Here is a 12,735-nt window from a genome sequence, read left to right as displayed (position 1 = left end):
GGGGCGGATGAGGTGTTTTATAGCACTCCATTGCAGAGTGTCTAGCAAGTAGACAGTGGCAGATTCTAGATAGAAAAGTGCAGCTATGACATTAAGTCTGGCCCTTGTCTGCCTCCTAAATGAAAAGAGGGGCCAATAACTAGAGCGAGCGTGCAATATATACCCTTCCCGACCCTTATGATTTGAGTGTACCATCGCCCTGGGCTACGATCTTTGTATGATGAATGGTTTCATGAACGTGACTTTTGCGTTCGACAGGTCTAGAGTTCTAAATCATCTTTGAGCTCACCATTGCAGCGCATCCGACCACCATTATCGTTCAAGTGTCAGCTACTCTCGTACACAAAGGCGAGCTTTTGAGATTATCTTGGCTACTGTGAGCATTCCAGGCATTGTAGCCTCATCCTTCAACAGCATCTCTTACAGCATCTTGTATTAGCGATAACGAACGAAGAGGTATACATAGCATGGTGGTACAGGAACTATTAACCTTATTCTACCCTGCCCTGTTCGCATGTTCCATCTCGTATTGGAGTCCATTCGAGGCATAGGCCAGTCAAAATCATACATTCGTGTAGAGTACATTGTAACCCTTCCTTCGCCTACTGAACGCCTTCTGCCCTCATTGGTTTTCAACTTCGTCAGGGTTCTCGTGAGAGTCCGTTTCAGCATCGCCGTTATCTCCAAGCGATGTCTCTTGCGCATGCCACAACGTCGAGTACACACCGCCTTCACCAATTAGTTGGGTATGCGTGCCACTCTCCGCCACATGTCCATTCTGTAAGACAATGATCTTGTCACTGTCGAAGATGGTCCGTAGTCTATGTGCCACGAAGACGCTGGTCCTCGCTTTCTCTTTGAGTATGCTGTTGATGTTCTGTAGCAGCGATTGCTCGGTGTAAGTATCCAAGGCTGACGTCGCTTCATCGAAGAAAAGCAGCGGCGGATCTTTCAATATTAGTCTCGACACTGCCAATCTTTGTTTCTCTCCGCCACTGATCATCATCCCACGTTCACCGACCATGGTATTGTACCCATCCGGAAGGCCTTCAACAATATCGTGGACCCTGGCCCGCTTAGCGGCGTTGCGTACTTCTTCCGAAGTTGCATTCATGTCTCCATAGCGGATGTTATGCTCGATAGTGTTGTTGAACAGGGGCGTGTCTTGAGGCACGACCCCTATAGCTTTGCGCAGGCTTTGCAAGCTGACCTCGCGGATATCTTGGTCATCGATCAAGATTCGTCCTGTTTCTACATCGTAGAAGCGGAAAAGCAGCCGAAGGATTGTAGATTTCCCACAACCGCTTGGACCTACAATGGCGACTTTTTGACCAGCCGGAATGGTGAAACTGAGGTCCCGCAATATTGGCCGGTCCTTGTGGTACCCGAAAGTCACGTTTTCGAATCTGATCTCTCCTCCCTTGGCCAATTCGAGTGCTTTCGCCTTTTCAGACTCTTTGACGGCGATGTTGACTTTTTGCAGGTTGAAAAGGGTCTCCATATCCAGCAACGATTGTCTCAGCTCTCGGTAAACAGAGCCAAGAAAATTGAGAGGGACGGAGAGCTGGAAGACCAGCTGGTTAACCATTACAAGGTCTCCAACCGTGAGGCTTCCCGTCGCAATACCGTCAGCAGCAAGATACATCATGCCGGACAGGGCGCTGGAGAAGATGAGATTCTGCCCTGCGTTCAGAAAAGAGAGCGAGGTGGTGACTTTGATGGAAGCTTTCTCGTAGTTGTTTAAAGCTTTGTCGTATCTCCCCACCTCGTACTTCTCGTTGTTGAAATATTTGACGGCTTCAAAGTTGATCAGTGAGTCGACGGCCACCGTTGCGCCCTGATTATCTGCAGCATTTGCCTGCTTTCGAAATTTCGTTCTCCAGGATGTGGTTACAACGGTGAATCCGGTGTAAGCCACCATCGTTGCAGCAGTGATGGCTGCAAATTTTGGCCCATATTGGTATGCCAAAATCCCACAGACCATTGAGATTTCTAGCGCGGTAGGGATAATGTGAAAGACCATTGACGTTAGTAGGAAACTTATCCCTTTTGTTCCCCTGTCAATGGCTCTCGTGAGGCCTCCTGTCTGTCGCGATAAATGAAAATTGAGGTCGAGTCGGAGTAAATGCTCGAAGACATTGCAGGCAACTCGGCGAATGGCTTTCTGAGCAACGCTTGCAAATATAGCGTTCCTCATTTCCTGAAAAACGGCCGTGCCAATTCTAGTGGCACCATCTGAGGATATTCATGAGCAGATGTACAATCTTAAAAGCAGAGAATCCATACAAGCTGTTATCATGGCACCTGCGACCGTCCAAGCTGTGCCACCCAGGGCAACGAAGTCCACGTTCATTGAATCAACAATACTCTTAAAGTAGAAAGGGACTTGTACGTTCAAAACCTATTATGTCTGAGTATAGTGAAGAAATCTAAGCTTTAGTTATGTAATTCCTACCTTTGATCCAACAAGTAGAGCCAGAGCAGTTCCTACTCTAGCTCTCGCTCCAAGGTCACCCTGAGTGTATCATTAGGCCTTTGCCGTCATTCAGATGTCCATGTCCGCCATACCTTTGGCCATATATACTTGGCCATTTCCTTAATTATGATCCAATCTGCGCGCCTTTGCTCTTTGTTGGAAACAGTCTGCTCTGCCAGCAGAGCGTCTGTCTTAGGTGCTTCAGCAGGCTTTGCCTTGCTTGGCTCCTGATACGATTCCGGCTTGATGCTTTGAGATTGTTCAGGACGTGGGTGCACCTTGCCCTGAGATTTCTGCTGCCTTGAGCTGTCCTTTTGCCGCAAATGATTCGTATATGTCAGGTGTCGCAGAGGGAGAAAGCGTGGTCTCGGTTCAAATAGATAATTTGATCTGGCAATTGAACTCTTCAGGGGGAGGCGACAAGGCACGCATACTTTGATGGAGAGTGCGAGACGCATCCTATCGTCGCGCTTAAATTATTCGAAGTATTTACAGGCGCCTGGTACTCGTATCATTGTATTGATGTGCATACGTGCATATGTCACAGGCCCCATGCCGCTGCTTTCACCACTGTATCAGCAAATCTATCGGCGTGTAGCCCAGTAATAGCGTTTGCTGTCTGAAATGCTGAAATGCTAGAATGCTGAGTTGCTCCACCGTACAGCTCTGCTAGAATTGAGGGTGTGAACAGGACCTGCCCTCCTGCATGCTTGCCCGTGTTGTCATGTCAAATTCTAGGGTTAATTTTCACCATTGCTACCCGGCTTCTGCAGCGTCCGTTTTGAATCCCGCGTTTCGCGATCTTGAACTTCTTCGTTCTGGAGGATGGTCCAGTCCCTTGTAAGCTATGCGGGCTTCATTGAGAGGTTCAGAGATCATCAAGTCAAGGTGTTCCAGAGCTCCCAGTGTATGGCACTCTTCACCAGCCATCTGGCGACGAGATCTACGCATTTCTACCCCGTCCGCAGACGCTCTTGATATCGTCCCTTCTGAGCCAGTCCCAAGTACGAGCGGTGCTACATCAGGTCTGTTGGAGAGTCAGGATCTCAAGTGCATACTGACAGTGTTTAAGATGCCAAATTTGAGGTCATTGGCTCACCGTTTTCTCTCCTCTCCGTTTCTCTCTCAGCCTCTCAAAATCTCTACACTCGGAAAGGTTCACTGGTTGGGGTAGGAGGGAAGGCTGAAAATGTACGCAAATCTTGATCGTCTAAATTTTATTGTACACGCTGAGAACGAAGTAGGCAGTGTCAACTCTTTCAGTACTGGCGCCTTTCCGCAGAGCATTTCTTCAAATACCATTCCTTTATCAGAGAATATCGTCTACGACGCCTATCACGGCACTCATATCTACCAAAGCATCCCGTACCTCAATGACAACGCTGAATCTAGATGGAACGCTGGATTGGATGGTTACTGGGAAAGCTCTTCTGGCATGGACTGGGCAGACGCTCTCTATTACACCCTCTGTGAACCGGAACATGGTATGCGTCAGTGCCGAGAAAGAGATCAAGGGCTGACTGTTCAAGAGTTTGGCGCATTGGGGTAATTCTCAGGTCACGGGAAGGGGACTCCTTGCCCTTGCAGGTCAAGGGTCCATTTCTCAATTAGTCCTCCAAGCAGGAGAATCATATGTGGTCCACCCAAGGTGCGTTTCGAGTTGTATTGCGAGACCGCCGATGCTGATATTGAATCTAGCAACGTCGTTGCATATAGCATGAACGCTAACCCACCTTTGCCTCACCGTTTGAGGTCGTCCTCGCTGCGCTTTCAGATACCGGAGATAGGCGTCTCTAACCTGCTACCAGATACAAGGTTCATAAGAGCAATGCGCGATTCAAGGACGTGGCGGACATTCACAACGATACTTTTCAATGTACGCACGTGGGCGAGAGCGACGATTTGGGGCGATAGGGTCAGTGGAAGCCTACCACATCATCACGAGAGATCTTAATGTTTGCTAGCTTTTCTTACAATTCCATGGGCCAACGACAATCCTGCTACAGACCCGCGCAGCTAGAATACTTGATGTGCTGACATCTGAGAACGTCAACGAAATTGCCGACACGCAACCAGGAGTAGTACAGCCGGTATTCACTCTTCCAGCAGAAAGAAGCACCACAGATTCTGCTAAGAAGTCTAAGGCCGGCTCCGCAGTAACTATGAAAGCTCCTCGTATGAGTACGGCGAGCATCGGCACTGATGGGAAGGTAACATTTGGAGATTGAAGACGTAAGGCAGGTTGCTTCCGTAAAGGAGATATCCTTGGTGGCAGGCGTTGTATTTGTACTATATCTCACCTCGTTCTCTCTCTCTCTCTTTCTTTTTCTATCTCTACATCCGGGAAAACGAGCCATAGTCTCACAATCAGTCAGGTATATACGGGCTTGACTGTTTATTTTCGCTCACGCTCACAAGACCGAAGACATCAAGTTCACATTTGTATTACAATCTGGGGTCTCATCATATTGCAAGCACACAACCCGAACACTCTAGTGTTTACTCCTTCTTGTTACCTCGCTAACCCAGCTTTCCCGCCTGAAAACCCGATCCTTACTGACTCAGTCTCTCCCTATACGCTCGCTGCTCCTCGTCAATCAAATCGATAGCGTCCACCAGTGACCCGTCTGCAGCCTGAGCGTATATTAGGAGTCTGTCCACAAAATCTTCGTCGTCGCTCCCAAAACCAAGGTCTTGGAGTTGCCCAACGCAATCATGAATCTTGCTCACGGTAGAGTCGTCGTGATGCTCATCGTCGTACCTCGCCGCTGCAAGAGGCGAGCGTCGTGATTCCGCTTCGCGCCGAGACAGCCTTGTGGAATGCTCCCGATTGGCACCTCGAGGCCTGCCTCTGTCGTCACCAGCCCTATAGAGACCTCTTGGCCCGCGACCATTGTCCTGCAAAAATGCACCCCATGCGACCCTTCCTGAACCATCGAAAACTTCAGAGTAAGGTCTTCGGTGTCTTGAGGCGTGCGTGGTGTCTATGCTAGCGGTAGTGGCATTCCGACGAAGTCCTTCACTCAAATTGGCCCGGGCTGAGAGTTCCGCTTCCAGAGAGTCAAAAGGCCCTGCTAACGAAGCTGCCGAGCTCAGAGAGCTCAGCGGTATGAATTCGTGCCCGTTTCGCTGCGCAGATTGCTCGCCAGGCCCAGCTACCGGATCATGAGATCGCCGGGATGCCTCTCCGCCACTCGGACCGCTGACATATGAGTGGGTCCGATTGGCAGGCCCAGAGTCTCCAGCCTTGGTACCAAATTCAGAGAGACGGGGTGCTCGCTGGGGAAGTAGCACTTTCATACCTGGTAATGCTGGGAAGCTTGGAGGAGCTCCAAAACTCTCTCCCTTGAACTGGGCTAACGTAGGAAAGTGATCATCAACTGAACGTGAACTTGCAGGTAGATGGTCAACACATCCCGGACGATTTGGGAGGTTGATGGGTCCAGGCCTGTGAAATCGTGGTTCTTTGCTCATGGCAGGCCGAGACCTAGGTTGGCGTTCCATCTCTAGCTGTGGGCTCGCAGGCATTTCAGATATGTATCTTGGCGCAGCTGCATGATTCAGCCTCGAATTATAGGCTGTCTCAGACGGATCAATGCCACCATTAAAGGGGGAGTCATTGCTCTTATGCGCAGTCATCGCGTCTTCATTGGGGTCTCTGTCCTGCGATGTGCTCAATGCAGTAGAGCTCGAGCCAGTCTCTACTTCTCCCAGTCTTCTGCGAGGGGCGAAAGTAGTTCCAGGCGGGTTTACAGCCATCTCTCTTCTCAAAGCGGCGGTAAAGCTCCCCGTCAGACTCTGGAAACCGAGAATTGGGTCGTCCACGAGCTGATGATCGGCGTCCCGAGTCCTATCTGCTGCTTGACGTGAGACACTGGATACTTCTTGCAGCCCTCGTGCAATGCCTAGTATGCAAGCACCAACCCCACTCACAGCCTTACGAAGGCCATGATCGATTGCTGTAGAAAAGTCTTGCGATAACGCCATATCTCCAGCAGTGAGCTCCTGTAGTTGCTCGTTGATGAGTCCCAAGAGTGCATGTGAGCCTTGAAGCAAAGGCTGACTTATGGATGTCTCGCCAGAGGAATCGACCCCAATAGCCGGTTCGGGCACTGACATTCGCGGTCCAACTTCTTGGGCTTCCTCGCTGTCTGTAGCCGAGAATTTCTTGGCCAACTCCGCTTCAAAGACCTCCAGAAGAGATGGCTGCCCATGACTGGGCACTTCGTCAGTATTCATAGTATTCGAGGGGTCGCTTGCTTCTTCTTGAGCGTCTTGACGCTCGTCAAAACGGGTCGCGCGTGTTCCGCTATAGGAGGACCAGCGATTTTTGCTAATCTCATGTTCCAAGGATCCTACACGGGAAGGCCTTGAATGACGAATAGGATTTGTCCGGCAGCGAAGTTTGTCGCCAGCTACCTGCGCCTGTCTTTTCCCTTCTGAGGTCAGGCCAGGTCCATCAAAGGGTTGAGACACGCTGGTAGACGCTTTGGGAAGAAATGCCGATGTCGATGACTTGTAATTCGCCCATCGGTTTAGATGGCTGTCGACTGCAGTCATGATACCCTTTCTATGGCGCGATAAAACAGTCCTCGCCCGTAATTTGTCACCTGCAGCTTGTGCCTACATCCACATGTTAGCTATTTACTGCTCTATACCTGTCTCGATAGAAGGGTGCTCGGACTTACCTGCCTCTTTCCTTCCACAGTAAGATTCGCTTCTCCATTCTTCCCCTTGAGTGACGAGGCTGAGCGATCCAAGTCCACATTTGAGACCCTCGTAAGGGTAGCTTGCCCAGCCGTGGCCTTAACCGGCTGAGGTGTTACCGGCATTGATAGCTGTACTTGAGGTGGTCTCGTGGCATTGAAATGGTGGACGCGATAATCTTCGAACTGTTGCGTACTGGGGCCATTGTACGAGGACTCGGGCTTTGCCTCAGCGATTTCTTCAGAGCTTCTCGATTGCGCAGAATGCAAATTGGGCTCATAAGCTCTACGAGCCATTTCTTCTTGACCCAAAGCCCAATGCATCGCATCAACTGACTGCCAAGTGACGCCAAGTTCTTCTGCGATCGGATTCCATATCTCGTGTCTCCGCCTGTCCAGAGGTGTTAGTGGCAGGTTCTTCTCTTTGCATGATCATCCCTTTTCTTCTTCCGTCGACAGGAGAGCTAGGCTTACCTCTCGTAGAGAATCGCCAGACCTGTCTTCATCTCTGCGCTCCATCTCGTGGCATCGCCCCTATCTTGTGCGACGGGACCGTCCTCCGAGTCCTTGCTAGAGCTGTTCTGTATGTCTTCCCAAAGCTTTCGAACGTAGTTGCGGTCATCAATCTCGAATACATGATGCTCTGAAGATTGAAGACCATGCTGCAAGTCTGCCAAAAGGCCTGATGAGGGCGGTATGACAGGTTCTTTCAGCTTCTCCGTCAATTCTCTGGATGACCCAAGCTGTATATCCCGCGTCAGCACCAAACTTAGACAAGCTCTCGGATCGGAGAATGCCTACCGTGATCAGGTCTCCGTCATCTTCGTCGTAATATTTTAGTGTTGCTGCTGGGTGACTATGGATACTTTCATCGTAACATGGAGCGTCGATTCGAACGAGCGAAGGCTGCAAATTTCGGATGTGGAATGCGGGCAACATTGTGTCGGGTCAAAATGGTCCGTATCGATAGAGTGCACTTTACCATGGGGATCTTGGTTGGGGGTAGACACCTCAGAGATCAAGACTGGTGTTGCATGGCTTCAAGTTGTTGATTTTCGAGAAGAAAGACGTCGACTTTTGGTTGCCTTCGGACTTAAGCAAGCGCCGCGATGTTTCGTATCTGCCAAGACCTCAAGGGATGAAAGGGTCCTCGTCCATTACGGACTCTGAAAGGGTTAGTCCGAAAGCAGGTGCTTGACTTGGAGCAATGGTTTTGTGAAGTCCAATAATATCATAGCAATTTCGCACCTCAAATGTCTAACTATTGGTATCACACATTTTATATTCATTCTCTAGTACAGAGTCTTTGAGTTATATAGGTACACTTTTCCCTCTTAGTCTTGCCCTTTTTGCTGAAGCTTAAAGCCTCCAGGAAGTTGCTTCTGGAATAATTGGCCTGGATCATACTTCTTGCTCACCCTTTCTAGCTTCGCCTGACTCGCATTCCCATACCCAGCTATCGGGTTTTGAAAATATGCGGCGTAATTTAGATATAGGTATGGGTTATAGGTACCCATGGTTTTAGAGGCGGCTTCCGCTTGGGAAAATAGGCTTTGGGCTGCGTTATCGATACGCGTATCGTCAGCTTCCTCGGCCCATTGAATAGTGAGAAGAACATTCACGATATCGCCGTCCTCCGGACCCAATCCCAGAGAGTTACCACCGTTGGCAGGTCCATACCCAATGACAAGTTGTGGCAATGGCTGGAAACTCAGACTAAACGTCAAATTCGTGGCATCCGAGATACCCTGAACAGTCTGATTGGCTAGATCAAAGAATTTCTCCATCATCGTGGCGTTATTCTTAAAGGTGGCAGTAACGAATATTTCTCGGCTGCCGGATGGGTTCCTCGCATCAATCTCAATGGTGAAGTCGGTCAGGTTGGAAATGCGCATCGTGTTGAATGTTTGAGGAAGATCTGTGAAGTTTTTGAATGCTTCAGGATATGCCACAGGCTTCGTGTACTCGTAGTCGCTATTCGTAAGATTTAGCGCATGTCGCGAACCTTCAGGCGAGCATGATGATTGTGGAACGTTCTCACCTCGCGATAATCCAGCCTTCGCTCGCAGTATAGGAATAGCTATTTATGAGAGCTGAATATGGGTCATAGGTCGAGTTTCTGGCGAAATCCTCGAAATACTGAAATTGAAGGAACCTTGTACCGATATCTTGGCCAACGAAACCTCCCCAAAACTAGAGAAGCAGCATCAGCATAACATTTCGATGGATATTGAGTTGAAAGTCGTCGAAGGGCATGGACACAACTTGCTTGTGAAGGAAGCGAAAACTCTTTGAAATCATTCGACCTTGAAACACATACCTTCCCCTGTTTGAACACCTTCAAATCAAAGCTGGTGACAATACCAAAATTGCTCGAGCCACCCTTCAGTGCTGCAAACAAATCCGGGTATGACGTTAAGTTTGCGTTCACAATCCGACCAGAGGCAAGAACAACCTGCAGCGTGCCTGCGTCAGATTTTCGCACGAGCATCGAAAAGGGGAGCGGCTTACCTGGAAATTGATCACGTTGTCGCTATCAGAATTTCGAAATCAGCGTCCCTTGTCACGGCAAAATCCTAAGCAATAAGAAAGTTCGAAGAGGCTAGGAGCCTTTTGCTCCCAGAACATGTCTCGCAGCTCGCAGAATGGTCCGCAATAGGAGCAATGTGCTCCGGGTGTACGTACCAAACAAGTCCATATCTTGGAGAGAAAAAGGAAAAGCCACCTCCAAGAGTAAGCCCGCCCACACCAACCGTTGAAGCGCGACCACCAGATGTGGACAGATTTCGGGCATCGAGCTCTAGGTATACGGCTTCCCATCTGTTTCCTGGACCGATACTGACCGACGTCCGGTCACGTGAGACTGTAATTTGGTTCAATTTGGTCAAATCAATGTTGACACCACCTTGTATGCTTGCGGATCCTGCGAATGGAGTATGCCTGGGTCATGTAAGTTGGTGTCTTGCGGACGAGAACCCATTGGGATAGGCAGCTCACCCGCCACTTTTGACGGCGAACTTGCAGCCTTCGACATGCGTTAATTTGGATGCAATGTCAAGCACAAACACTGCGGCCGAGACATCGGTAGGGTTCTCAGCAGTGACAACGCATGCGGGCGACACGGCTTGTTCTTGCAAGGACCAGTAGGAGGCAAGGGATGATTCATAGGGCGCTCCACCTGCAGTCGATACCTTCCCAGGCAATAAGAAAGCAAGAGCATTGCACTAAGCGCGACGTCAGACACGGTCGTCTATAGCCATGAAGCATCGTAAGACGAACACAAGTTGGATGCTCCTTCAAGACTGCGCTGACTGTTGCCGCATCGGGTGTTGTGGACGCTGAGACGCCAAAAGAAGGGTTGAAGAAGGCACAGGCTGCTGCGGCCGAAAGAATGGACGGGAGTATACCCATGTTGACACAGTGCTAGATGATAATAGGGTTGTGATACAGTAGTGAAGCAGCCAAATCACTGAAGGGGGAAAGGTGAAGGTGCTGTGCTTCGTGCAGTACCGTACTCTATCTAATTGAGATGCACGTAGCAAGCAATCCAAAGAAAGCAAGAAAGGGCACCAAGCGCTCCACTGGCATGAGCCCAACAGTGGCCAAAAAAGCCATAAGCGAGAAGGAGAAAAACCTCCCCCACCAGCGTCCAAAACCCCGAGAGGCCAAAAACAGCCCGTCGCGTTAGTGTTGCATGTGGGAGTCATATGGACGGCTAAACGGCTGTCAACGGACGGGTATTACGTCAGTAGATTATAGATAACATACTATACCGTATATGTAGGTAATGTACCTATGGTAGGTAAAGTAGATTACAGTGTGACGCAACGCCTTGCGGCACCGCTCCCAGTACCTACTTGAGTGGCACAGTGGAGAACATGGCAGTCTAAGATTCAACCATCATGCAGCTATGCAGCCATGCTAACGATAACATATCGAGCCGTTGTGTAGGTTGGATGCGAAAAGGAAACGATATCAAGCAAAGCAGATCAAGTGTAGAAGGTAGAGAGAAGTACCGGTCAAGGTGGTAGAAATGGAGGAATTGGTCCCAAGTAGCGATGTGATATTACATGCAAAGCAAATGCTTTACAGTAATTACCGTATGTCAGGCCTCTAGAGCATTACAGCATGTAATTCGTGAAATGCGCTTAGTAATCCAAATGTAGGCCTTCTGATTGGCCAAATCCATAGTCTTGGCAATATCTTGCGGAGAAAATTCTTCAAAACCTACCATTTCTTCATCAATTGACCTCCCACCAAGCATGCCTCCTATCAGAACACATAGCCAAAGAGACCATACGGTCTGGAGGGCCTTTACCGAGGCAGGATCTGTATAGCCTCATTTCTTGACTCGCAAGAGTACCCTCAGTAGGACTAGATTACACGGAAATGGTACCTCTCAACAGGTGGATTCCAGGCCAAATTTTAAGTACCTACTAGTGCCCTACTAGCGTAACCGTCAGACCAATTACTTTGCAGTAATTTCACGTATAATAATAATAATGGAGAGGTTTCGCAACTTAGATTACAATTTTAGTTGCGCAGGATTACGAGGGTCAGGGTCCAACGCTAGCCCGATTAGATAGTAGCCGATGTTTAAACCAATATATCCGTTAATTACCCGAACTTGCGATAGCGTGTTCTTGAAGATATTTTCAAGGGAAAACCACGCGGAAGATAGACGTTCGATTATACATTTGAGGCGTATACTAATAGTGTTGGATTTTCTAGCGACTACGGTCTATACTTCTTATGAACGCACTAAACGCACCAAATGCTTATAAGACGATTCTACGAACTGTAGAATGCCTCGATAAGCATACTTTATGACTAGTCTATTACTTACTTTATGACTAGGGCTAGGCCTGTTTCAGATAATATTACACCGAATAAGGAAGGAGGAAGTGTTTTAAAAGAGTTGCGAAACCTCTCTAATTACTAAAAGTATAATTACTGCAAGGCTTTTGGTCACATCGCTACTTCCAATACTCCGTACCTTGTCAAGCCTATTGGTCAGGCGCCGCCGACAGATCTGAATCCATACAGATCTGTGATTTCGCTACGTCTCTCACTGTTGGAGTGCATCATGATCGTGACATCTAACGACTCTTGCTGAGGACTCCCACTGAGTTCCTCAGGATTTAATCTACCTAGTAACAATCACATACTGTTACTCAGCCACGCATGCCCACACCCCGTTACATTAACACGTGATCCCAGTATTGTCGGAGTAAGAAATGGCCTCAAGGCAAAGCGGGAGATAGGTAACAGTACAGCGATGTAGGAGGCCTCGATATCCGGCAAAGAGTATGACGAACGGACTTCAAATACAGTCTAAGATGTATCATCGGTCTTGGGGTTTCTCCAGTTGATATTTCGCGTGACTTTTGCCCTCTTCTCAATCATATCTTCTGCGACGAACCCCGCCTTCTCGATACCATCGGAGCTTATTCGCTTTGGAACGCTAGAGAGCCTTCCATTAAGATCAAATCGAACAACTATAGCAGTTTTGCTGATCCGTGCTTATAGGAGGCTTAGGGCCCCTTCGGTAAC

The 12,735-nt window shown here is 48.9% G+C and overlaps 4 protein-coding genes across 4 annotated transcripts; 1 reads left to right on the top strand and 3 right to left on the bottom strand.

Moving 5' to 3' along the window:
• Positions 1 to 622: 622 nt before the first annotated feature.
• On the bottom strand, positions 623 to 2,934 carry HO173_006364 (uncharacterized protein; the record flags this gene model as incomplete). Its single annotated transcript, XM_037308275.1, has 5 exons — positions 623 to 2,235; positions 2,287 to 2,401; positions 2,456 to 2,515; positions 2,569 to 2,787; positions 2,911 to 2,934. The coding sequence occupies 5 exons, from the start codon at positions 2,932 to 2,934 to the stop codon at positions 623 to 625; spliced, it is 2,031 nt and encodes a 676-aa protein (XP_037165049.1).
• Positions 2,935 to 3,323: 389 nt separating this feature from the next.
• On the top strand, positions 3,324 to 4,704 carry HO173_006363 (uncharacterized protein; the record flags this gene model as incomplete). Its single annotated transcript, XM_037308274.1, has 6 exons — positions 3,324 to 3,501; positions 3,549 to 3,667; positions 3,721 to 3,960; positions 4,006 to 4,124; positions 4,175 to 4,391; positions 4,441 to 4,704. 6 exons carry the CDS (start codon positions 3,324 to 3,326, stop codon positions 4,702 to 4,704), a joined length of 1,137 nt encoding a protein of 378 aa, XP_037165048.1.
• A 325-nt stretch (positions 4,705 to 5,029) lies between these two features.
• On the bottom strand, positions 5,030 to 8,121 carry HO173_006362 (uncharacterized protein; the record flags this gene model as incomplete). Its single annotated transcript, XM_037308273.1, has 4 exons — positions 5,030 to 7,099; positions 7,165 to 7,573; positions 7,657 to 7,925; positions 7,984 to 8,121. 4 exons carry the CDS (start codon positions 8,119 to 8,121, stop codon positions 5,030 to 5,032), a joined length of 2,886 nt encoding a protein of 961 aa, XP_037165047.1.
• A 395-nt stretch (positions 8,122 to 8,516) lies between these two features.
• On the bottom strand, positions 8,517 to 10,593 carry HO173_006361 (uncharacterized protein; the record flags this gene model as incomplete). The annotated part of the gene is made up of 7 exons (XM_037308272.1): positions 8,517 to 9,156; positions 9,224 to 9,375; positions 9,503 to 9,637; positions 9,694 to 9,715; positions 9,868 to 10,122; positions 10,180 to 10,406; positions 10,462 to 10,593. The coding sequence occupies 7 exons, from the start codon at positions 10,591 to 10,593 to the stop codon at positions 8,517 to 8,519; spliced, it is 1,563 nt and encodes a 520-aa protein (XP_037165046.1).
• Positions 10,594 to 12,735: the final 2,142 nt, after the last annotated feature.

This window comes from Letharia columbiana (genome assembly GCF_014066305.1).
Source record: "Letharia columbiana isolate WasteWater2 chromosome Unknown Sc0000018_s1, whole genome shotgun sequence".
Lineage (NCBI taxonomy): Eukaryota > Fungi > Ascomycota > Lecanoromycetes > Lecanorales > Parmeliaceae > Letharia > Letharia columbiana.
This window is presented reverse-complemented; position numbering and strand designations above follow the sequence as displayed.